Below are 27214 nucleotides of genomic sequence, written 5' to 3' on the forward strand. Positions count from 1 at the left end.
CTGCACATTCTAATCTATGACCAGCTCATCGTAAGGCTGTCATAAATCTAAATTTCACTCTCTTTCTCTCTCACTCTCCAATTGTACTCTCGACAATACTTTTTGGGTAACATTACTTTTCTCATTCATCACCCTAATCAAAACCATTGTCAACCTATTCAAACAGGATGAATTATCCTCCTACAGAATGGAATGTGCTCTATACTGCTTTGTACCACCCACAGAGTGAGAGTGGTGTATACACTCAATTGATTCCTTATCAGGGAGTGTTATATTGACAGTGCAATAATAATTTGTCTTTGGAATTGAATTTTCATAATTACTTTTTACACAGTCTCTGTTATAAAATAATGTATACAACATTTGGTAACCTTTGGAGTGTTGGGTAAATTACGTGACACCTTTGAAATAAAGTAGGATGGCCAGCCTTATGCTCCTGGATCTACAGTGCCTTCAGACAGTATTCATACCTCTTGACTTATTCCACATTTTGTTGTGTTACAGCCTTAATTCAAAATGGATTGAATAGATTTTTTTCACACCCATTTACACACAATACTTGAAAGCAGTGGTCACCAACCATTTATGAGTCAAGATCTCTTTCGCAGTCAAAAAGCAAGCGGAGATCTACTGCTCAGATTTTTTTTTTTTTTTACATTAACCTCACACAAACTGTTTTGTAGGAATGAGGTTTGGGCAGTAGATTATCATAGCATATTGACTACATGTCTGGCCTGCCAAACAGATGGAGAGATGAGGTATCATTCAAAAATCATATTAAAAACTATTATTGCACACAGAGTGAGTCCATGCCACTTATGTGACAGAGTTAAGCAACTCTTTGCCACAACAAAGGGGTTGAATATTTGACTTTAAAAAAATAATAATGTAAAAATAAATAATTGAAAACATAATTGCACTTTGACATTACGGGGTATTGTGGGTAGGCCAGTGACAAAAATATCTAACTGTAATCAATTTTAAATTCAGGCTGTAACAACAAAATGTGGAAAAAGTAAAGAGGTGTGAATACTTTCTGAAGACACTGTGTAAAGAAAATGATCTCTCACAAAATGTTCATGTAACCAGTGTGAAATGGTAGTAGTTAGCGGTGTGCGCTAGTAGCATTTCATTTGGTGACATCACTTGCTCTGAGACCTTGAAGTAGTTGTTGTTTTTTCAAGGACCGTGATTTTTGTGGGGCAATAGGTATCGATGCTTTGGAGATGACGATAGTGGATGTGTGCAGAGGGTCCCTGGTTCAAACCCAGGTTGGAGCGAGGAGAGGGACGAAACAAGACTGATGTTTACTGTATTCATGGCTCAGCCTATATAACTACTGCTGTACACAGCAGTTCTATTCATATACTGTCCATACAGTATATCATCATACAGTATATTTATATTCTGGACTCTGACATTGCTTGTTCTATATTTCTTAATTCCTTTCTTTTTAGATTTTGCATGTATTATTTTGTATTGTTAGGTGCACTGCACTGTTGGAGCTAGAAACACAAGCATTTCGCTACACCCACAATAACATGTGCTAAATGTGTACGCGACCAAAAACATTTTATTAGATCTGTGTTGAGAAGCAGACTTGATTTACATTATAGGGTCTATCCTTTGCAGTGGTGTAAAGTAAAAATACTTTAAAGTACTACTTAAGTAGTTTTTTCAGGTATCTGTACTTTACTATTGATATTTTTGGCAACTTTTACTTCACTACATTCCTAAAGAAAATAATGAACTCTTTACTCCATACATTTTCCATGACACCCAAAAGTACTTTTTGTACATTTGGACAGATAATGGTCCAATTCACATACTTAAAGTATCAAGAGAACATCTCTGGTCATCCCTACTGCATCTGATCTGGCAGACTCACTAAACACACATGCTTTGTTTGTAAATTATGTCTGAGTGTTGGAGTGTGCCGCTGGCTATCTGCCAAAAAAAAAACAAGAATATTGTTCTTGGTTTGCTTTAATATAAGGAATTTGAAATTATTTTTCTTCTAATTGTGATACTTAAGTACATTTTTGCAATTCCATGTACTTTTTATACTTAAGTATTATCAAAACCAAATACTTTTAGACTTTTACTCAAGTAAAATTGTACTGGCTGACTTTCACTTTTACTTGAGTCATTTTCTATACAAGGTATCTTTATTTTTTACTCAAATGTGACAATTTAGTACTTTTCCCACCACTGATCCTTTGGATGTTAACGGAAGTGCAGACAGTAAAACAACCACTTTGGTTGTTGTGCTTCATGCCAGGATATCGTCCACTAACTGCATAGTGGACAGCATTCTTTCAGAGGAGAAAGACAACAGTTGAAAAGGTCATGTGAAATCGAGTGCTATTTATTGCTCCATGTGGTCTTTGCGATAGACATATTCATCCACTGAGGAGGACGTGCAGCATCTGTGGTGCTACAAACATAACCCAGAGGACATTGCAGATATGTTAAGATCTCACCATTCACGACTTCACAGGCTTGATTCACAAAACAGACAAATAAGGGGAAACATTGAGACATACAGTTTGCGCTGTATAGGCCTATGCCAGAAGGAGGGTTGAGTAATTCTGAGTGAATCAGCATTGTGAAAATGACTTATTCAGTCACATCACAAAAGGGGATTAAGGAAGGCTCTCTCTCTCTTTCATTTCATTAGCCTTATCTGCTAAGCGTTCAATAGAAATCGTGTTTTCTGCATGCATTACTCTTTTGTTGTTGAGCAGAGTGCAGTTTGCAGAAGCCACAAGTTGTAGGCCTAGATGTGACTTCTCAGACCATGATAGCTCTGGGCAGTTTGAATAAATGTGTTTTTGTTTACTTGATGCAAGGGTTATGTTTTCAGACTCGGCTCCCTAGAGTTTAGTGCAACATCTAAAGTATAACTTGGTTGATATCATGATTGTTTACTAAATGTAAGAAATGGGTCAAGTGAGCTCCATGCATCCCTATTTCTACAGCTTCCTAGCAATATCCTATATGAGCACCTATGGCACGTACCCCTCCACATCTGGCAGCTTCATGTAGCCTGCTGTCTGTTTTACATTACATTGCCCGATTATGATGGGTGGTGCTCAATCCATTATACAATGAATAGGCTCCAGTGTGCATTCAAGTATGCGGCATAGTTTGGATACTCCACTCACGAACGAGAATCAAACTCTTCGACTGCAACCTGATTCACTTCTTTTGATTATATGGAGAATAAGCCTGATGACATCCTGTTTTATTCCGTTGTGGTTATGGATTTCAGTTGCATCCAAAGATGAGGCTGCGAGGTTTCCTGTTTTTACACTCTAGATGGTATGTGTTTAATTCCGTAATGAAGTCAACACATGACACTATTGTAGATGACTATGATTCAACTGTGGTTGATTTACTCGCAGCGGTAGTTTGGAGGCGCCGCGCATCACCAAAGCGCTCTATTGAGAATCCCCCACCAGGACGAAGAAAACAGGCTGTGAAGAAAACAGGCTGTTACACGGAGTGCAATCTCTATCCAACGGGTGTACCATCACAAGAACACTTACAAAGTATTTGCTCCAGTTGATTGTCGGTTCTTTATTTAAAATTTTGCGGAAGGAGGCAGTTGGATAGTATTATTTTGGCGGAAAGTGAACGGAACTACCGGGGATGACTGAAGACTTGTAAAGGCATGTAATTTCTACTAAGACTCACTCACATTGTTATTATTCTTCTATATTATTACTATCATTATTGTGAGTCTTTATGGAAGACTTAGATTTATTTTCAAAACAAGTTGAAAAAATATTGACATGAATGTGCAATGTAGGCTATTCAGTTTGTTTCTCGTAAAAATGTTGGACAGTATACAAACCTCGCTCAATGCGCTTTCAAGAAGCGGGAATGTGTTATATCGATTTAGTCTTTATTATAGGCTACATCATTATCACTTCTGCAGATATTTTTGGTAAATCAGTCATATGAGAGCCCCATATCGTATTGGCGATGCTACTATAGTACCAGTATAATCCCTTCCCACTGGGCAAAAACGGGTCGACTCGACTCAAATGTTATTTCACGTGATTTCAACCAAAACAATCAATGTGATGACCAACGTGGAGAACTGATTGGATTTACTAAAAGGTCATCATTAAGTGCGTATTGTCTATTTTTTTTTACCCAACTTTTAACCTAAATTCAATGACATGGTGACATGTTTTGTTTATTTCACTTGAATACACGTTAGTTGAAAACTCAACCAAATGCAAATCAAAACTTGACATTGAACTGTGCCTAGTGGGTTGTGATTTATGTAATCATGCATATGTTAATGTAAGCATGTATAGAGGAGTACGGCTGATAATGGATACCCCTGAATTATCCCAGTTGATTTTTCTTGTAAAGTCGATGGGGTTAGGACGGTTAATAGCCTATTCATAAACTACTCATTAATATATTTAGAACTTTCTGTAATGGATTTAAAATAAGTTCAACCAAAACTTAATATAATCAATTATACAACTAACAGCATTTATGAGTCCACAGATGCTTATTCTGCATTACACGCTGGGGGTATAGTGCATTCAAAGTAAGCAGAGTACAAATTATACAGTGACATTCAGGGGTCTCTATTTTTTCACGGGACCTCTTATGTGTCCACGAAAACAATTTATGGAGTTAATAGTAAATATGTAATTTAACGGTAAAAAAATGTTTACCTTTTAATGTGGCATGAACACGACCAGTTATGTTTATCTGATTGTCAAACAAATCACTTCAACAAGTAGGTTACCTGCGCATGTTCCGCCACTCCAAAACAATTCCAGCATCCAAACAGTGCACTGTGCACCTGCCATTTGTTGAATGGAAAGAGACATCTGTTACAAAACTCCAAAAAGTGTAATGACATTCTACGATTGTCATTAGGTCTACACTCAAATTAATTGATGAGTCTTGCTGACAAAATTACCTTTTTTTGTAGAAAGAAAAGTGGGTACACCCGAAAATCCATGTGCAGCATCACAACAAAAAGATTCACCCTACACATTAGCACCTTCTTCGATTGTCTATCTACGTCCGTTTCTGATAACACACGGCAAAGGCACAAATTGGCAAAATCCAACACATGCCACACACCACAACATATTCCAGCAGATTAGTCGCAGCGGTGCGGATTGCCTCCCATTGAAATTAATTTCCGCGAGAACGCATAGTTTGACACAGTTGGTGTACAAGAAAGCCTCATGTCCAACAGACGTGTCAAAATCTTTGTGTTCAGATTGAAGTAATGTCTTGTCAATGGAGCAGTCCACAAAACTGTGCTGGGGATGCCGCACTAGGCCGCGGTGCGTTCTGTGTTCAATATTTTCAATTTGTGCGTCGCTTTACCGTGCAGTGGTACAAACGGAAGTTCATAAAACAGTCAAGCTAGCTAGCTGTCTAACTACAAAGCGAAACACTTTGCTAGATAGTTTAGCTAAGAAATTACCAGCACATAGCTTCCACTTTCCAGCGAATTATTTAACAATCAACTGACCATGTAATCCAATCGTATTGGCGATGTGTCTCCATGTAGTATTTCTAGCATGGAGGTCCCGGTAGCCATGTGTGCTTTGGTCGAACACGGAAGGAAACCCAGAAACGGCGAAAATAACCTTCTCCATTCTGCAGCCTTGAGAAGCACATGTGCATCAAGTATGGAAAATGCGGCAAGACACCTAATGTGCAAGGCAAAACACATGTGCGTCTGGTGTACATAAGGCGTAACGACGCGTTCACACAGGTTATTGCTGTACGGTACATTTTACGTAGTCTTATATATAATGCATGCATTCATAATACATTGCAGGTGGAAGACCTACTCTTAAAGTAGCTATATGATGTATGCAGTGCACATATGACTCTGGAGGGAAAGTTGATGCAGAACTGCAGCATCATATTTGGAGATAATCAAAACAGCACCTTATATACAGGATCAGTCAACAGTTTGGATACACCTACTCATTCAAAGGTTTTTCTTTATTTTTACTATTTTCTAGATTGTAAAATAATAGTGAAGTTATCAAAGCAATTAAATAACACATATGTAATCATATAATAACCAAAAAGTGTTACAGATTCTTTAAAGTAGCCACCCTTTGCCTTGATGACAGCTTTGCACACTCTTGGCATTCTCGCAACCAGCTTCACCTGGAATGCTTTTCCAACAGTCTTGAAGGAGTTCCACATATGCTGACCACTTGTTGGCTGCTTTTCCTTCACTCTGCATTCCAACTCATCCCAAACCATCTCAATTGGGTTGAGGTCGGGTGATTGTGGAGGCCAGGTCATCTGATGCAGCACTCCATCACTCTCCTTCTTGGTCAAATAGCCCTTACGCAGCCTGGATGTGTGTTGGATCATTTTCCTGTTGAAAAACAAATTATTGTCCCACTAAGCGCAAACCAGATGGGATGTTGTATCGCTGCAGAATGCTGTGATAGCCATGCTGGTTAAGTGTGCCTTGAATTCTAAATAAATAACTGACAGTGTCACCAGCAAAGCACACTCACACCATGATACCTCCCCCATGCTTCACGGTGGGAACCACACATGCAGAGATCATCCGTTCACCCACTCTGCGTCTCACAAAGACATGGCGGTTGGAACCAAAAATTTCAAATTTGGACTCATCAGACCAAAGGACTTATTTCCACTTGTCTAATGTCCATTGCTCATGTTTCTTGGCCCAAGCAAGTCTCTTCTTATTATTGGTGTCCTTTAGTAGTGATTTCTTTGCAGCGTGAATGCCTGATTCACACAGTCTCCTCTAAACAATTGATGTTGGGATGTGTCTGTTACTTGAACTCTGAAGCATTTATTTAGGCTGCAATCTGAGGTGCAGTTATTTTCAGGAAATATCTCGTCCATGGAAGTTGCATTGTTTGTAACAATAGTGAGATGTGGATATATTATCTTTACATATTTTAAAGGTCGTTTTTATCTCAATATCAAATCACTTCTGGGTAACAATTTAATACCTTACCGTGATTGTCTTCCAATAAAATGGTCAAAAAGAAAAACAATTTACTTCTTAGCAAAGAAAATTTTCTCAAACACAAATTTTCACTAGGACTTTCTGGGAGTGGTCTTAATGTTGAGGGTAAAACTGAAAACGAGTTATTAGAGGTCGACCGATTAATTGGAATGGACGATTAATTAGGGCCGATTTCAAGTTTTCATAACAATCGGAATCGGTATTTTTGGGCGCCGATTTTGCCGATTTTTTAAATGTAATTTATTATTACTTTTTTTTATACCTTTATTTAACTAGGCAAGTCAGTTAAGAACACATTCTTATTTTCAATGACGGCCTTGGAATGGTGGGTTAACTGCCTTGTTCAGGGGCAGAATGACAGATTTTCACCTTGTCAGCTCGGGGGATCCAATCTTGCAACCTTACAGTTAACTAGTCCAACAATCTAACCACCTGCCTTTCATTGCACTCCACGAGGAGCCTGCCTGTTACGCGAATGCAGTACAAGCCAAGGTAAGTTGCTAGCTAGCATAAAACTTATCTTATTAAAAAACAATCAATCATAATCACTAGTTATAACTGGTTGATGATATTACTAGTTTATCTAGCGTGTCCTGTGTTGCATATAAATCGATGCAACGCTGGGGGATGATTTAACAAAAGCGCATTTGTGAAAAAAGCACAATCGTTGGATGACTGTTCGTAACCATAAACACCAATGCCTTTCTTAAAATCAATACACAGAAGTATATATTTTTAAACCTGCATATTTAGCTAAGAAATCCAGGTTAGCAGGCAATATTAACCAGGTGAAATTGTGTCATTTCTCTTGCCTTCATTGCAGGCAGAGTCAGGGTATATGCAACAGTTTGGGCAGCCTGGCTCATTGCGAACTAATTTGCCAGAATTTTACGTAATTATGACAGAACATTGAAGGTTGTGCAATGTAACGAGAATATTTAGACTTAGGGATGCCACCCATTAGATAAAATACCGAACGGTTCTGTATTTCACTGAAATAATAAACGTTTTGTTTTCGAAATGATCGTTTCTGGATTCAACCATATTAATGACCAAAGGCTCGTATTTCTGTGTGTTATAATTAATGTTAATGTTATAATTAAGTCTATGATTTGATAGAGCAGTCTGACTGAGCGATGGTATGCAGCAGCAGGCTCATAAGCATTCATTCAAACAGCGCTTTCGTGCGTTTTGCCAGCAGCTCTTCGCAAACACAGCGCTGTTTATGACTTCAAGCCTATCAGCCTAATGGCTGGTGTAACCGATGTGAAATGGCTAGTTAGTTAGCTGGGTGTGCGCTAATAGCGTTTCAAATGTCACTCGCTTTAAGACCTGGAGTAGTTATTCCCCTTGCTCTGCAAGGGCCGCAGCTTTTGTGGAGCGATGGATAACGCTGCTTCGAGTGTGGCTGTTGTCGATGTGTTCCTGGTTCGAGCCCAGGTAGGGGCGAGGAGAGAGACGGAAGCTATACTGTTACACTGGCAATACTATAGTGCCTATAAGAACATCCAATAGTCAAAGGTATATGAAATACAAAATGGTATAGAGAGAAATAGTCCTATAAATACTATATTAACTACAACCTAAAACCTCTTACCTTGGAATATTGAAGTCTCATGTTAAAAGGAACCACCAACTTTCATATGTTCTCATGTTCTGAGCAAGGAACTTAAACGTTAGCTTTTTTACATGGCACATATTTTACATGGCACCCATTTTGACATGGCACATATTACTTTCTTCTCCAACACTTTGTTTTTGCATTATTTAAACCAAATTCAACATTGTTTCATTATTTATTTGAGGCTAAATTGATTTTTATTGATGTGTTATATAATGTTAAAATAACTGTCCATTCAGTATTGTTGTAATTGTCATTATTACAAATTATTATTATTATATATTTTTTAAACGGCCGATAATCATTATCGGGTTTTTTGGTCCTCCAATAATCGGTATTGGCGTTGAAAAATCATAATCGGTCAACCCCTAGTTATTATTAGCAGAGTGGTTTGGAACTCTTTATTGGTCTATTAACTAATTTACCGCCCAATGATGTCACCAGGCAGGCCAAAAGTCCATCCCACCAAAACAGGCTGAAATTTCACGCGGTCTTTTCAAACAGCTATTACACAGAAAGGGCATAAAAAAACATTTTCATAAGGTCACAGTATTATTCCTACCTCATAGTGTGGAAATATATTTAAAAACAAGAAAATTACGTTTGTGACTGCACAACATTTAATTTCCGATGAACATGAATCAAATATCCTATTTGCATATCACACACATTTCTCACTCTTGTGGCTGATGGCACTTTAAATGTAGAGTACGGGCTCATAGTAATGGCTGGAACAGAATAAAGGGAATGGTATCAAACACATCAAACATCTGGTTTTCCATGTGTTTGATACAATTCCATTTACTCCATTCCATCCATTATTATGAGCTATCCTCCCCTCACCAGCCTCCTCTGATGTCTCCCCTGTGTTTAGTTCTGCCCTTTATGTACACCTGCAAAAGCACCAAAGGGAAGGTGGATGTATAGTCATTGTACTTTCAGATTGCTGCATCAGTCACGGTAAACATTCAGAAACTTCATGTTCTGAAGTCTTCCTCATTCAAATGGAGCCCCATCAGGTACGTTTCTCCTCTTGTTGTTCTTGTCGAAAGACCAAATTGTAGATAATCGATGATAATCCATCTCCACAGAGGATCATTAGACGAGACGTCGTTAGATCACAATATCAAGTTGATTGGGTTTCTGCTGCTATGGTGTCCTCAGTCAAACTGCACAGAGATTCCTTCTGAAAAATCTTGCATTGAAATCCATAATCCATGTGGCAACTTGCCCCCCCACATTCTATCTCTAACCTCGATATAACAGCTCCAATCTGCAGTAGTTTAGCAGTCAACGTTGTCAACACTATGCATGCTGTGGATGGCTATAGATGTTTGTCCCATAGACAGCAACCTGGTCTCAGAATATTTCGTATTATTCTGTAAGTAAATCCAAGACACTCCATTTAGTACGATATGTCACGTTCGGTATGGGTACATAAGACAGATGGTTACTTAAATGGTGTGTCTCGGATGTACTTTGAGAATTCTGATGTATGACAGAATTCTCAAAGTACATCAAATTCAATACTTCATCATGCAATTCACTGGGTTTGATTAAACGTCAAGCATACGGTCCTGATTATTTTGTTGAATACCAACAATCACCTGTAATTTCAGGTCAAGAGATGTATAGTGCAGGCAGCCAATCAGAGAAAAATAATACATCCACAATGCACATTTGACTAACATGGTCTTAATCTGTAAGCTCCGCATTTAATCTTATGTAATTAATCATGAATTTACCGTAACCTATTAAAGCAAGCAAATGCATTCCAGATTCAAGTCAGCCACAGTAGCCGGCAGGGGTGGGAGCACCTTGCCTAAAGTTATATGCTATATTTACTTACTTATATCGTTATTATTCCCCTGAAGAATTATGCATTTGCTGTCATAGTGAATGTGTCACTATTTTGGGGGATTTTGCTCGATTCTGCTACCACTTTTCAAAGTCATGTACAGTTCTTTATCTTTATCTTTCCTCCTTTGAATATGTTCATTGGAATTTCTTCCTTAACATTGAACTATAGTAGACATTCTGCTATTCAGTCAGACTCTTCTGCCCTGGCATGGACTGCTCAACAATTATTCAAATAAACCTACATTTTCCAATAAGTACTGTATTGTACATAATATACTGTATGTGTGGTACTGTACATCAAACTCCCCAGTCCACACATACAGTGCCTAGTGAAAGTCTACACACCCTTTGTACACATCCCTTTCTAATTCATTATATTGTGTGGTGTTTTGTGGTGTCCCTTGTCAGAAATACTCAAGTTGTAGGACCTGCCAGTGTTTTACTCTTGATTGGCAGAAGGTAGGCAGACTTTTGTGGTTGGAGAAAGTCATGATAATCTGCTCCTGGAAGTAACCCCTAAAAGGTGCTCCTGAAATTAAATATAGCATATAACTTTAGGCAGGTGCTCCCACCCCCTGCAGGCTACTGTGGCTGACTTGAATCTGGAATGCATTTGCACACTGCCTGCCCTCCAAGGACACCTACAGCACCCGATGTCACAATCGTCTGTTAGTTTTAGTACTCTGAAGAACATTTGGTCTTGTTTTACATGGAGAGCCTGGTAGCTAGGCTTAGGCTGTAATTGTATCGAAACTGCGCTACTGGAAACCTAGAGCATAGAAACAAATATATTCTCCTCGTTTTTTTGAGAGAAAATTGCAGACTTATTTTTATTCTGTTTCAGATTTTAGACTTTGTTGAAGGGCTTTGAAAATGAACAAACTATTTTGGGGTGTGTAATATAGTTTCAATACAACGAGGGAAAGATTGGCTTGCATCTGGCCTTCAGAGTTAAAGCAAAAGTTGACCTTTTTTCATGTCTGACTTGTCTGACTTATAAATGGAGGTATGCTTTCTGAGGTGAAGTAGATTTTGAAGGCAGAAGTGCCACTCAGTGTTATGTCTGCTTCCAACTCACACTCTCAAACACGTAGATCCCCTTGGACGCAGCTCACTTTCCAGCCCACTTTCCAGCTCACACTCTCAAACACATAGATCCCATGAACGCAGCTCACTCTCCAGATCTCATTTGTCTGAATTCTGATCACTTGTTCACCCACCTGTATGTCATTTACACACACTATTTAGCTCAGTTCTTTGCACCCCATCATTGTGAGGTATTGTTTGTTTTGTTACATGTACTTCTCGGAGCTCTGGTCATTTCCATATTAGTATCATAGTTTTTGGCCATCCTCACGAACAATGCCTTTTTGCCTATTCCCTGCCTGTACTGTTACCGTTGTGGGGTCCCTGTGTATGACCTTCTGCCAGTCCCTGGACCCAGCTACCTGCCTCTTCCTGTGGTCCTTTGCTTATAAACACCTGCTGCGCACTGCGCTTGAAACCAGACCTCTGTCTCCCATCGTATTCATTACACTCAGACTTGCCTGGCTGGCTGCTTGTTCTCTTAGCGGAGCCACACCTTCAGAGGTTGGGGGTGTCTGCCATAGGATTCACTGCACCGATTCTGGCCACAAACAAACTCCCCAGTCCACACATACAGTGCCTAGTCAAAGTCTACACACTTCTGGCACAGTCATCATATTTTGCTGCCTTAAAATAAAATAAAAATCCTACCGATTTACATAACCCTGTATTGTGGTGGCAGCATCATGTTTACATTTACATTTACATTTAAGTCATTTAGCAGACGCTCTTATCCAGAGCGACTTACAAATTGGTGCGTTCACCTTAAGACATCCAGTGGAACAGCCACTTTACAATAGTGCATCTAAATCTTTTAAGGGGGGGTGAGAAGGATTACTTTATCCTATCCTAGGTATTCCTGAAAGAGGTGGGGTTTCAGGTGTCTCCGGAAGGTGGTGATTGACTCCGCTGTCCTGGCGTCGTGAGGGAGTTTGTTCCACCATTGGGGGGCCAGAGCAGCGAACAGTTTTGACTGGGCTGCGCGGGAACTGTACTTCCTCAGTGGTAGGGAGGCGAGCAGGCCAGAGGTGGATGAACGCAGTGCCCTTGTTTGGGTGTAGGGCCTGATCAGAGCCTGGAGGTACTGAGGTGCCGTTCCCCTCACAGCTCCGTAGGCAAGCACCATGGTCTTGTAGCGGATGCGAGCTTCAACTGGAAGCCATTATGTTATGGGTATATGCTTGTCACTGTCAGGATCTGGGGAGTTTGTCAGGATATAAATATGGAAGGAACAAAGCTCAGATAAAAAGTTAGAGGAAACCCTTCCTCAGTCTTCTAAATACCTTATCCCAGTGTTTAGTTTTATTTTTCACTGGGTCAATTAAACAGATTTTAAGACACACCAGAATGGCTTTCCAATAGGTATTGAGGGTTCCTGAACAGTCCAGTCTCAGTCCTGACTTAAATCTGATTGAAATTCAGAGATAAAAATGTATTACAGATTTCTTGAGTTATGTTTTTGCAGGTGATTAAGATGTTTGGTGAAGTATTTCTCAAGTGAAAAAATGTGCATGAAAACTAGGCACCTCTCATTGAATGACAACAAACATTTAATTGAAGAATCCCTACTGTTGCCCAATCACTGACGAAGGGGCTTAGACTTACACTACCGAACATTTTGTGTGTGCACAAACCGCTGAAAAAACCCTTTGGAAGACCAAAACGACGACCAAAATGTCGTCATAACTGTTTTTGATGGAAAGCATGCGGACGCCTTAAGGGCTACAGTGTGCCTCCCTGCTGAAGGACCTACTGGCCAGCAGAAAGGGACTCCACAAAAGGATTATAGTGTTTGATTGTGTGTGTGTGTGTGTGTGTGTGTGTGTATCTGTATCTCTGAGTGTGTGTGTGTGTGTGTGTATCTCTGTGTGTGTGTGTGTGTGTGTGTGAGTTTGTTTAATGGATGACTCACGAGTCCCAGCAGCGAGTTCCTGTATGACCACCAGAAAATTGGGGTTCTTTGTTTTCAGAAATTACTGTGTTTGTGTGCATGCATGTGTGTGTGATCTTGTGTCTGGTTTGTGAGTATTTGTGTGACTGAAACACTGAAGAACATTGAAATGGTACCATTGGTCTCTCTGTAAAGTTATGTGCTTCTTCTCACGATAAATCTAGTAGTGATTTCCAATCATCGCCAACACACACCCACATAAATCCCCCTTCCAATTCACTGAAGGAGCTAATTCATGTGTGCCTATAGGTTAATCCTTTACCTCGTGCAAAATTTGGTCATGGAGAAACTGAAAATTTGGGAATAGTTGGCCAAGGAAACATTTCTGGTTGGTCTCAAGGAATGTAAAAAAGTTAGGAAGGGAGACATTGAAAATCAAATTGAGAGAAGTAGCAGAAAATATGTTGAATGAGCAACTAATAAGCATGGAGCGCCTCACAAGTTTGACGAAATTGTTATATCTTTCAGTCTAATATGGCTATTTACTTACTTTGTAGATCATCAGAAGCAGATTTTTGTAGGTAGTTAACTGTCCTCTCTCCAAGTTTAGCTGGAATTGAGACCGAAAGGATTTGACAGTGATTGGTTGACGAAATGACATTGGCCTACGTCTCGCCTTGCGCTGCGCTGAATATCAGATCTTAACAACGATTGGATAAGTGTTTAACATTTCCAGTACCACATCCTTATGATATACTGTATATCTTGTCACAAGCGCAACGTGACTGCAAACAGAGACAAGATGCTCATGTTTCCGCCCTAACAATGGGAGTTGTTATCCCAAAGGCGGGAAGGCAGTCGACCAGCTTAGGTCCATAATAAGACAGTAAAAATGCATTGGGCTTATTTTGGACAGGTTTTGCCTCTTCCTCTTTGCTGGAATGTCAGACTGAAATATGGAACAAATCAACCTTTTTTGTTGTTGTTTGAATTTGTTGATCAAATGTGGGACATGTGTTCACCCTAGGTGAGATGGTGCAGTGTGTGAAGGGAGAGATAGCCAAGGACAGGAAGCAGGCAACTAGAATGAACCCCATGGTGACTAATCTGGGATTTATTCTTCATGGCCAAGTGTTTGATTCAATTCTCTGTTTTATCGCTGTCTTCCATTAGAGGCCATATACAACACTGAACATCATGGGGGTACAGACTGATAATTCAAGACAAATGCAGTAATAGAATGTGAGTTAGTAATCAGGTGTGTTACTGCTGTTTCTTTTGGCTCCCCAGGAAGCTGCTGACACTCCTAATCATGGCTCTGATAGGAAATGACACCTCAGCTCGCCCCGATTATGTCCCCCATTACCTCCTGACGGGCGACCCTTTCGCCTCGAAGCTGTCCAAGGAGGCCGACATCGTGGCTGCTTTCTACATCTGCATCATAGGTAAGTGTCAATAAAGTACAGGAATGTAGACTGCATAGGGACGTAGACTCATCAATAGACTCACTGATATCCTCATCTTCCTTGAGACATAGACTAACAGGTCTTCACCTCAAGGAGAGCCATTCTGATTCAATTATGTTTGCAATCAATTGTGATTCATCAAGGTTTTCCATTGTGTACCGATGTAGGATCTTAATTTGATCACCCTGTTGCAGGACACCTTTCCATTTTAAACTTGTAGTGTATTTGAGGTTTAAAAAGGCTTCGAAAGTTTTATATTTTCCACTTGATTTTCCTTTATGAAACATGTATCAACCGCTACAAAAATGTCCATTCATTGTAATCCACATAATAATTCAAATTTTCCTGCTAAGAGACTGGCTCAAATTAAGATCCTACATCCAGTGCTTGACTTGGGCAGGAGCTCACCAGAGCTGAATACTGCTTAAGCTCCTCTTCCTCCTATAGAATATAGGATAAAATATTCTGGAGCTCCTGCACCTAGATATAAACAGTACCGGCACCCAAAATGAGTACCGGCAACTATTTCAGTCCAAGTCAAGCACTGCCTATGTCTGTAAGACATTGTAGATTCAAAACGTATTTGAAAAGGTTATTTTCTTTTCTAATGTAGAAGATCCTATATTCAGTAGCTTTTCAGCTTTGCTTCAATTGATAGCAATAATCTGGTTGTAAGGATTCCACACACTTTTCCATCACTCATTGCACCTTTTCAAAGACGATAGAAAGTTTAATTTATAAACGTACACCTCTCCTCCTCTATCAATTTTTGTGTGGACCAAAGGAAGATGTTACGTGGACAACATGAAGAGTACTGTAGCTGTTGCCTACGTTACAGAGAAAGTGGATAGAATATACATACATATACTGTATAACCTGCTATTATCAGCTATGTGGCACATTGACATGAAAGGGACTTTAAAAGAACACTCAAGAGGTGGCTGTGTATCAGCAGTCAACAACATGCAGTTAGAAAGAGATGCCCGTCTCCTTATATACAGACAGACTCCACACTGGAAACCACTGTGTGTTTCTCCTTTAAAGGGTACAGTAGTAATTACAGGTTATTTTGTTGGCTAAGTTGTCTAGGTTGGCTAGGTTGCCTTGGAAACAAATGGAAACCCTCTTCTTCGAAGCCAACTAAAACTAAATGTTGACAGCAATGTATCACACAAATGGTGATGTTAATGGTTAGTCTATTAACAGGTTAAATTAATTATAATTTCCTATCACATCAAGAAAGGTTTGAATGTTCATGCTAATTAACACAGTTACAGGACATACTGTACACAAACTGATCTATGACAGCCTCCAGACATGTTGACTATGGGCTACTGAGTTGTAAAGGCCACTATTTGGTCTGCCAGATTGCACAGGGCCTTGTCGGCTCGGGGGTTTGAACTTGCAACCTTCCGGCTACTAGTCCAACGCTCTAACCACTAGGCTACCCTGCCGCCCCTGCCGTCATATAGCATGATATCCCACAATGAAAGCTCATCAGAGCTGTTGACCAAACAGGATGCCAGAACAGTATCCACAGAGAGCTTCTGAACAGCCTCTAACAGGAGTCTCCCATGCCCCGTGCAGTCTGGCTTCTGAACAGCCTCTAACAGGAGTCTCATATGCCATGTGCAGTCTGGCTTCTGAACAGCCTCTAACAGGAGTCTCCCATGCCCCGTGCAGTCTGGCTTCTGAACAGCCTCTAACAGGAGTCTCATATGCCATGTGCAGTCTGGCTTCTGAACAGCCTCTAACAGCAGTCTCATATGCCCTGTGCAGTCTGGAACAGTGGGTTAACCTGTCGTTCTGCCCCTGAACAGGCAGTTAACCCACTGTTCCTAGGCCGTCATTGAAAATAAGAATTTGTACTTAACTGACTTGCCTAGTTAAATAAAGGTCAAATTTAAAAATGTAAAAAAAATGACCACCAGGTTGTTTGATCCATCCATCAATCAAGAATGTTCTTCTATCAACCAATGTTAATCAACATACATTATTGTGGTCATTCAAGTACATAACACTTAAATGAAACCTTAGGAATTTGAATGTTATGATATAAAATGTATTCGAAGGATGTGCTTAGATCGATTATCAACAGATTGATTTAGGAGAGGAAGGTACTGTAATATGGTGTGATGTTTGCTCAACATCAAAGCTGAATACATCCTACTTTGAAAATGCATTTAATGTAGACATAGCTTTAGCTACTGGATGGAAAAATATGATTTCATCTTTTTACTGTTGGGGTTTTCTGCTGCATCCACCTTATTTCTGCATGCTTTTAAAACACGGAAGCCAAATGAGGAAACTATGGAGACAACTTCCTCTGTGCTTGTGCATTATCATAACTCAAATGCGCGCCACTAGAAATCCCTGCAATAGCATTATTCTGTTAGCTGATACATCCTGTCAAAATACCAGTAGCGGTGCATGGGTAAAATCACTGGGGAAGCCACGCTAGAAAAAATATCCATGTACACACATATACATATATAACTTTTATTTAACTAGGAAAGTCAGTTAAGAACAAATTCTTATTTACAATGACGGCCTACCCCGGCCAAACTCTAACCCGGACGACGCTAGTCCACCGCCCTATGGGGCACCCAATGACGGCTGGTTTTGATACAGCCTGGAATCAAACCAGGGTCTGTAGTGACGCCACTAACACTGAGATGTGGCGCAGTGGTCTAAGGCACTACTCGGGAGTTGTTTGCTCTATAACCTGTTAGTTCATAGGTCTTGCGACCGTGACATTTGGCCCAAGGCCGAGACAATAAGAAGACACAGTGGCAGAATAAATTCAACCACACCTTCGTTTCATCACAAAACCGGAGATCAACCTCTGTCTTGTGAAGTCTAGAAAGCATATTGCATGTAACATAACGGTTACATGACCTGCAGCATTGTTAAGCAAATTAATGTTTATGACATTTTCTGACAACTAAACAACTATTGATTTAGAACCACAATGAGTTACTGCAAGTCGCAAAGAGAACAGGAGCTGTCATTTCAACATAATCAAATCACCTATGCTTAGTCTAATACTGTGACAACTAAAACATACAAAAAAAACTATTTAGTCCAATTAACGTAAGCTAAATATGACGTGGCTGTCCATGGTTCTGATTTATCTGTGTGTGTGTGTGTGTGTGTTAAATCAAATAATACTGTCACATGCACCTAATACAACAAGTGTAGGTATTACCATGAAATGCTTACTTACAAGCCCTTAATCAACAGTGCAGTTCAAGAATAGTTAAGAAAATATTTACCAAGTAGACTAAAGTAAAAAATAATAATAAAAAGTAACACAATAAGAATAACAATTATGAGGCTATATACAGGGGACACCGGTACCGAGTCAGTGTGCGGGGGTACAGGTTAGTTGAGGTAATTTGTACATGCAAGTAGGGGTGACGTGACAATGCATAGATCATAAACAACGAATAGCAGCAGTGTACAAAAGGGAGGGGAAGGGGCAAATGTAAATTGTCCGGAGGCGATTTTATTAATTGTTCAGCTTGGGGCTTGGGGGTAGAAGCTGTTGAGTCGTCTTTTGGTCCTAGACTTGGCGCTTCGGTACCGCTTGCCGTGCAGTAACAGAAAAAACAGTCTATAACTTGGGTGACTGGAGTCTCTGACAATTTTATGGGCTTTCATCTGACACTGCCTATTATATAGGTCCTGGATGGCCGGAAGCTTGGCACAGTGCGCACTACACTCTGTAGCGCCTTACGGTCAGATGCCGAGCAATTGCCATACCAGGCGGTGATGCAACCGGTCAGGATGCTCTTGATGCTGCAGCTGTATAACCGTTTGAGGATCTGAGAACCCATGCCAAATCTTTTCAGTCTCCTGAGGGGGGAAAGGTTTTGTCGTGCCCTCTTCATGACTGTCTTGGTATGTTTGGACCATGATAGTTGGTTGGTGATGTGGACACCAAGGAACTTGAAACTCTCGACCCGCTTCACTACATCCCCGTCAATGTTAGTGGGGGCTTGTTCGGCCCGCCTTTTCATGTAGTCCACAATCAGCTCATTTGTCTTGCTCACATTGAGGAAGAGGGAGTACAGGAGGGAACAGTGAGTACAGGAGGGGACTAATTACACACTCCTGTTAAGGATCAGCATGGCAGACATGTTGTGGCCCACTCTTACCACCTGGGGGCGACCCGTCAGGAAGTCCAGGATCCAGATGCAGAGGGAGGTGTTTAGTCCCAGAGTTCTTAATTCTTAACTTAGTGATGAGCTTCGTGGGCAATATGGTGTTGAACGCTGAGCTGTAGTCAATGAACAGCATTCTCACATTGGTGTTCCTTTTATGCAGGTGAGAAAGGGCAGTGTGGAGTGCGATTGAGATTGCGTCATCTGTGGATCTGTTGGGGCGGTATGCGAATCGGACGGGGTCTAGGGTGTCCGGGAGGATGCTGTTGATGTGAGCCATGACCAGCCTTTCAAAGCACTTCATGGCTACCGACGTGAGTGCCATGGGACGGTAATCATTTAGGCAGGTTACCTTAGCTTCCTTGGGCACAGGGACTATTGTGGTCTGCTTGAAACATGTAGGTATTACAGACTTGGTCAGGGAGAGGTTGAAAATGTCAGTGAAGACACTTGACAGTTGATACGTGCATACTTTGAGTACACGTCCTGGTAATCCGTCTGGGCCAGTGGCTTTGTGAATGTTGACCTGTTTAAAGGTTTTGTTCACATCGGCTACCGAGAGTGTTATCACACAGTCATCCAGAACAGCTGGTGCTCTCGTGCATGCTTCAGTGTTGCTTGCCTTGAAGCGAGCATAAAAAGCATTTAGCTCGTCTGGTAGGCTCGCGTCACTGGGCAGCTCGCGTCTGGGTTTCCCTTTGTAGTCCGTAATAGTTTTCAAGCCCTACCACATCTGACGAGCGTCAGAGCCGGTGTAGTAGGATTCAATCTTAATCCTGTATTGACGCTTTGCTTGTTTGATGGTTCGTCTGAGGGCATAGCGGGATTTCTTATAAGCGTCCAGATTAGTCTCCCACTCCTTGAAAGCGGCAGCTCTAGCCTTTAACTCGATGCGGATGTTGCCTGTAATCCATGGCTTCTGGTTGGGATATGTATGTACAGTCATTGTGGGGACGACGTCGTCGATGCACTTATTGATGAAGCCAATGACTGAGGTGGTGTACTCCTCAATTCCATTGGATGAATATTCTTATCTGTGCTAGAAAAACAGTCCTGTAGTGTAGCATCCGCGTCATCTGACCTCTTCCGTATTGAGCGAGTCACTGGTACTTCCTGCTTTAGTCTTTGCTTGTAAACAGGAATCAGGAGGATAGAATTATGGTCAGATTTGCCAAATGGAGGGCGGGGGAGAGCTTTGTATGCATCTCTGTGTGTGGAGTAAAGATGGTCTATGATTCTTTTCCCTCTGTTTGCACATGTGACATGCTGGTAAAAATGTGGTTTGCCTGATTTAAGTTTGACTGCAATAACGTCCCCGGCCACTAGAAGCGACACTTCTGGGTGAGCATTTTCTTTTTTGCTTATGGCCTTATAGAGTTGGTTCAGAGCGGTCTTGGTGCCAGCTTCATTCTGTGGTAGTAAATAGACGGCTACGAATAATATAGATGAGAACTCTTTGTAGCTTATCACAAGGTACTCTACCTCAGGCGAGCAATACCTTGAGAGTTCTTTAATGTCATCGCGCAGACATCGCGCACCAGCTATTATTGACAAATAGACACACACACCCCCACCCCTCGTCTTACCAGAGGTAGCATCTCTGTTCTGCCGGTGCATGGAAAATCCCCCTAGCTCTATATTGTCCGTATCGTTGTTCAGGAACGTCTCGGTGAAACATAAGATATTACAGTTTTTAATGTCCCGTTGGTAGGATAATCTTAATCATAGGTCATCAATTTTATTTTCCAATGATTGCACGTTAGCAAGAAGAACAGATGGCAGTGGGAGTTCACTCGCTCGCCTACGGATTCTCAGAAGGCTACCCGATCTGCGGCCCCTTTTCCTGCGTCTTTTCCTCACGCAAAAGGCAGGGATCTTTCCTTCTCGTCGGACTCGTTAAAGGACAAAGTTTCTTCCAGGCCGCGGTGAGTAATCGCTATTCTGATATCCAGAAGTTATTTTCGGTCATAAGAGATGGTAGCAGAAACATTATGTACACTAAGTTTAAAAAATAGTTACACAAAAAGCAAAAAATATAACAAAATAGCACAATTGGTTGGGAGAATGTAAAACGTCAGCCATGTTCTTCGGCACCATCTTGTGTGTGTGTGTGTGTGTGTGTGTGTGTGTGTGTGTGTGTGCACGTTCGTGCAAGTAGAAAAAACATGTTGACTCACCCTACTTGTAGAGAATTGCGAATGCCATCCTCCTCTGTTTCATGTTGACAAAACAGTCTATGACCCTGTCATACAGTACACACTTACATCCTCTTCGTCCAGGGGCACTATGTACTAATTTATGGTTGGAACAGAATCGACGTTGTAATCATTGGCCAGTATGGAGAATTAAGTAAAGTCCAAATCCTTATCACCATCCATGGCTAATTTACAAAAGGGCCAATTTTAGCTAGCTAGCCTCCGGAATAAAAAAACACAATGAGATGCAGCAATTCAAGTTGTTTCTGTCAATTATGTAATTCTCTTGATGCGATGTGAGAGCAATGAAGCCAAATTCAAACTGGCGTCCCTTGACTTTTTTTTAGCGTGCCAGGACCATTCACAGTTGTGCTCACTCAGTTTAGCTCAACACTAGACCATTATTATTATTTATTTTTATCAAGGGACCCCAAATGCTCGCTGGCTACTCTTGCATTCAATGCTAAAGGGCAGCAACAATGTCCTCTTTATGACCAGACAGCATCAGATAGATGACCAGTTTCAAGAAACTAGGCGTATGTCGCACATCACTACCTCACAGGAGAGGCATTAACATTTATTTGATATCAACATTTCATGTGCCTTAATAACAAACGTGTAGCCATCTGTATATACAAATAAGTTGTTAAATTACGAACCTAGTTTGTTTAGCCACAGAAAAGACAGGAACCTTCCTGCTAATCATGATTAGCTGAGATAATGGTTGGGCTGGGTTTGGATTGGTCTGCCATGTAGCACGCTTCTGTCTATAACATGAAAAAGGGGAATGGTGGACAACTGAATGCCTTCAACTGAAATGTATCTTCCACATTTAACCCAACCCTTCTGAATCAGAGGTGCTCAGTATGTGTAGATAATCCTTGCTACCGCAGCTTTTTTCAAAGATCTAACATTAGCCAAGGAGAACTGCAAAAGTGTTGCTACTGCTTTCTACATCATTGCTGGACAGAATTTCAGGCACTATCGACAAAGATCAGGGGGAAAAAGTTGTGATGGGCTATTTTCTGCACACTGTCAGTGTGACTGACACAACAGCCCAAATAAGCTGTAGCTAGTTACAAAACAAACGTAAAAGATACGTTGCCATGAAGTGTTCATCCATCTTTACGGGTAAGGATCTAGCTACATTTTCCTATGTTTTCTCGGAAAGTGGTTTTCATTGCAAGTTAAGTGCATTGTTTGCAGTCTAGCGAACATTAGCTTGCTAAAGTATCTCAGATTAGGATATAGGCCAAGGACTAGATAACATATTTTTACCTGGAGTTTTTCCTTATAGTAGGTCACTACTTAAACCACTTTTAGTCTTGAATTATTTGGTTATTTACTATACTTCTGTACCTTACTGTGTTTAGCACATGGTCGACACATGTGAGATGGGTGGGGCTAAGGCTTAAAAGGTTGTGAATGATGCTGACTAGGTGTAGACAAAGAGCTCTCCAGTAGATGTACCAAAACATTCAAGGAACTTTCAAAGCAGAATGACTCATTGTTCCTCAACTGCCGTGTATGATGTACCATTTTGTAGCTCTGAGTCTACTTTTAACAAACACAATTTCAACATTTTCTACACTACCGTTCAAAAGCTTGTGGTCACTTAGAAATGTCCATTGAAGTGACATCAAATTGATCAGAAATACAGTGTAGACATTGTAAATGTTGTAAATGACTATTGTAGCTGGAAACGGCTGTTTTTTTTAATGGAATATCTACATAGGCCCATTATCAGCAACCATCATTCCTGTGTTCCAATGGCACGTTGTGTTAGCTAATCCAAGTTTATCTTTTTAAAATGCTAATTGATCATTAGGAAACCCTTTTGCAATTGTTAGCACAGCTGAAAACTTGCCCTGATTAAAGCAATAAAATGGTCCTTTAGACTAGTTGAGTATCTGGAGCATCAGCATTTGTGGGTTCGATTAGAGGAGTGGGAGGCCTCGGTGCACAACTGAGCAAGAGGACAAGTACATTGCTGTTGCGAGGCGTCTTTCTCAAACTAGACACTAATGTACTTGTCCGCTTGCTCAGTTGTGCACCAGGGCCTCCCACTCCTTTTTCTATTCTGGTTAGAGACCGTTTGCGATGTTCTGTGAAGGGAGTACGACAGCGTTATACGAGGTCTTCAGTTTCTCGCATGGAATAGCCTTAATTTCTCAGAACAGACTGACAAGTTTCAGAAGGAAGGCCTTAATTCTGGCCCCTTGAGCCTGTAATCAAACACACAAATGCTGATGCTCCAAATACTCAACTAGTCTAAAGGACAGCTTTATTGCTTCTTTAAATCAGCAACAGTTTTCAGCTGTGCTAACAATTGCAAAAGGGTTCTAATGATCAATTAGCCTTCTAAAACGATAAACTTGGATTAGCTAACACAACGTGCCATTGGAACACAGGAGTGATGGTTGTTGATAATGGGCCTCTGTACGCCTATGAAGATATTCCATTAAAAATCAGCCGTTTCCAGCTACAAGTCATTTACAACAATAATGTATACGCTGTATTTCTGATCAATTTGAAATGATTTTAATAAAATGTGAATCTTTAAAAACAAGGACATTTAAGTGGGCCAAACTTTTGAACGGTAGTGTAATGTACATAAGACCAAATCGAGGCGTACAGAGTCAGTGGTGCGGTTTCGCTCGCTTCAATGCTTTCTCCGGTGAGATAGTCATCCTCTTGCAAATTGAAGGACATTTACAAAAACAAAATATATATCCCCCCCCCCCAAAATGGTAATTCTTCTTTTTTTTGTGTGGGGGGGGACACGCCACTGCAATACACCATGTTACTGGTCTACTAGTGTGCCTTGACCTTGTAGGCTAAAATTGCAGAGAAACCCCCCCCACAACTGATCCAAATGGTTTTCCAATCAGGCAGGCTAGATGCAGTCATTTCAAAATGAACATGTATTGTGAGCGGACAAAGTACTTGGAGGTTGCTCTAAAGTGGAAAGGTGGACTAAACAAGTCAATAAAAGGAGCAATTTCTTAATTGAACAAAGTCCTCTATTGAGGTATTTTTTACCCTTCTCAAACACAATCAAGGATGATATCCCAAGGAAAACATATATTCACAAGGAACACAAGATGAGTATCTTTAAACTATAACATAAATCACAGGTGTGTCACCGCCTTCACGATCCGTCCGTGGAGAGCTCCCTTCGGGTGGTTGTCCAGATCCGTGGTGAACATTCCCTAGAGGTGGTGTGTCCCCTTCTTCCCCTTTCCGACAGGTACGTCCTCTCCTTTGTAGAAGCAAATGCTCTTTTCTTTCTCCCCTCCTCGCTCTTGTAGGGGAAAGAGAATAGCTCATTAGTACCGTCAGCTGTGCTTAATTGCCTCTGATCACCTGGACTCACATGCCGAGCTGGGCTACTGTCTGTGGGAACAGCCTGCCATCTGGTGTTCCATCCACACTATTCAAAATACCAGGCGTTTTGAGCGATAAGCTATTTACTGCAGTTGACAGCCTAGACTACAGTTTAGTACTCTTGAAAACAATATTAACATTACATTTGGTTGTTGTAGCTTAGGTAGGATACATTTATTGTCCCTAAAAAACATAATCAATAGGGTAGCTTTTCAAGCTGCATGCCCAGGGACTCATCGCAGCTTTGGCAGTGCACATAATGTAGACTAGGCAGTCTAGGGTAAAGCAAAGATCTGCCATTTCATCATCTGTTAACTTCCTCTTCTCTTGAAATCCCAGGTAAAGCTTTAGGCTGCGAAAGCTATAGGACATTTATTTTGATCATATTTCTATACTAGGCCTAACAGCCCTGGGGAAAAAAGCAGGCTTAAAACAGGCCTACAGCATAGGCCATATTATCTGTCTGGGAATGTTGGGGAGAAAAATTGCATTGGTGTGATCACTTTTGGCCGATTATGATAACATTGTTGCACTGGTGCATTGTAAATAGTTGAACAGGACAGACAGAGAGATTGAGCACAGTGAAAAAGAAGACCCATAGGAATTGACAACCATTTGAAAAATGGAAATCACTTGCAAACCACATGAGCAAGGAGGCAATGACATGCTGTAAAATTTGTGCAGGCTAAACAGGGTTTGTTGTTGAATTGCACCATTTAAATATGAGTTCATATATTATTTTTCATTATGTCTACATGAACATTTAAGTATTATTTGCAGTTGTCACTGTGACAATGACACCCTGAAATCACTGAATGGTCTTGTGTTACCACCATATTAATAGGCAGCATGCAATAGGATGCAATGATCAGTTGATTGACAGGTGTAGGACTGTAGAACGATACACTTTCCTCTAGTGTGGACGCTCACCATCGTTTTATAGTTATAGTTTTTTTTATCGTTATAGTATAGTTATTGGCTTGGTGGAAGGCCCTTAATGCTGACACAACCATAGAGAAAGATAGAAGCCTCGAGTGGCCAATTGGCAGCGCCATTGAGGGCTTCCACCATATTTCCAACATTTTAAATTCGTCATAGTAGTCAACTGTGTCGAGAATCCTTAGGGTTGTAGCCTCAATGGTGCTGTCCATGCTGTCACGGATGCTATAATAGCAAAGATCTAAAGATGAGTCCTCTATCTATCTCTTTGTATCACAACAGAACTACTAGAAGGTAACGTTAGCTAACTTGAATGAAATTAAATGTCAAATTACACTTATACACTTATAATTTTTACTCTATAAATGGACTCCTTCAAATAATTTACTCGATAAATTAGGTCGATTTGTATCCATGACTCAAATTGATTGAATAGATACAGGAATCAATAGATTAATTTATGCATAGATACAGTTATGCAATCTCTGTCTCTTTAATATGCTCACCGTCATATTAAACATCACTTGCAGTCAGTAGGGAAACAGGGTTTTCTTTTCCCGGATGTCAGATTACTTACTGGCTGCACACCTGTCACAAATCTTTTCTTGTCATTTTTTGTTTCTCTTGCCACAACAACTGCCTTGTGTGTGTTCACAGAAATGTTCATACCGACTCATTTTTTGTTTATACTTTGCTGAGCCATTTGCAAACTCTACAATGCCCTGTATAACTGCTGCCCTGACCTAAATGAACCGACGGACGGTGAAGATGCTTCATGCCGGGGTCTCATGCTTTTCAGTGAGAACGGCATTTGGGGCTTATCCCTCTGAGCTCCTGAGTCCCATGAATCCCATGTCTCTCTCCCACTCCCTCCCTCCATCTCTCACTCCCTAACACCCATAAGTCCTACACCTGTCTACTCCATTACTTGCTCCGAGGGACTGTACCATCCCCATCCCTGGTCTGCACTCTCTTTACAGCTGTGTTGGTTGACTTTGACTATGCTAATGATGCTAGCTAATAAGCCCAGTTGTACAAGAACATACTATGAACACCTCAGTCTCTCCCGCTAGAAACAGTACTACCACTAGCAATGCCATAAATTACCCCAAACGATTGACTGATTTTAATGTGTGTTAGGCATCTCTATGGAATAGGAGATCATAAGAAAATAGGACTAATCCTCTTACTGTGTATTTGTTCTGAATGTAATAATGTGTCCCTGAACAAAGGGGGGGAGGGTCAAAATCAAAAGTTACAGTCAGTATCTGGTGTGGCCACCAGCTGTATTAAGTACTGCAGTGCATCTCCTCATGGGCTGCACCAGATTTGCCAGTTATTGCTGTGAGATGTTACCCCACTCTTCCACCAAGGCACCTACAAGTTACCGGACATTTCTGGGGGGAATGGTCCTAGCCCTCACCCTCCGGTCCAACAGGTCCCAGACGTGCTCAATGGGATTGAGATCCGGGCTCATCGCTGGCTATGGCAGAACACTGACATTCCTGTCTTGCAGGAAATCATGCACAGAACGAGCAGTATGGCTGGTGGCATTGTCATGTTGGAGGGATGAGCCTGCAGG

The 27214-nt window shown here is 40.9% G+C and overlaps 1 protein-coding gene across 1 annotated transcript in view; it reads left to right on the top strand.

The window, feature by feature from the left end:
• Positions 1 to 14791: 14791 nt before the first annotated feature.
• Positions 14792 to 27214, top strand: part of LOC115140406 (opsin-5-like) — a 34729-nt gene continuing 22306 nt past the window's right edge. Inside the window, exon 1 of the mRNA XM_029678749.2 lies at positions 14792 to 14924. Coding sequence (XP_029534609.1) covers positions 14792 to 14924 — 133 coding nt within the window. The remainder of the gene's footprint in view (positions 14925 to 27214) is intronic.

The sequence above is a fragment of the Oncorhynchus nerka genome, linkage group LG13 (assembly GCF_034236695.1).
Source record: "Oncorhynchus nerka isolate Pitt River linkage group LG13, Oner_Uvic_2.0, whole genome shotgun sequence".
Taxonomy (NCBI): Eukaryota; Metazoa; Chordata; class Actinopteri; order Salmoniformes; family Salmonidae; genus Oncorhynchus; species Oncorhynchus nerka.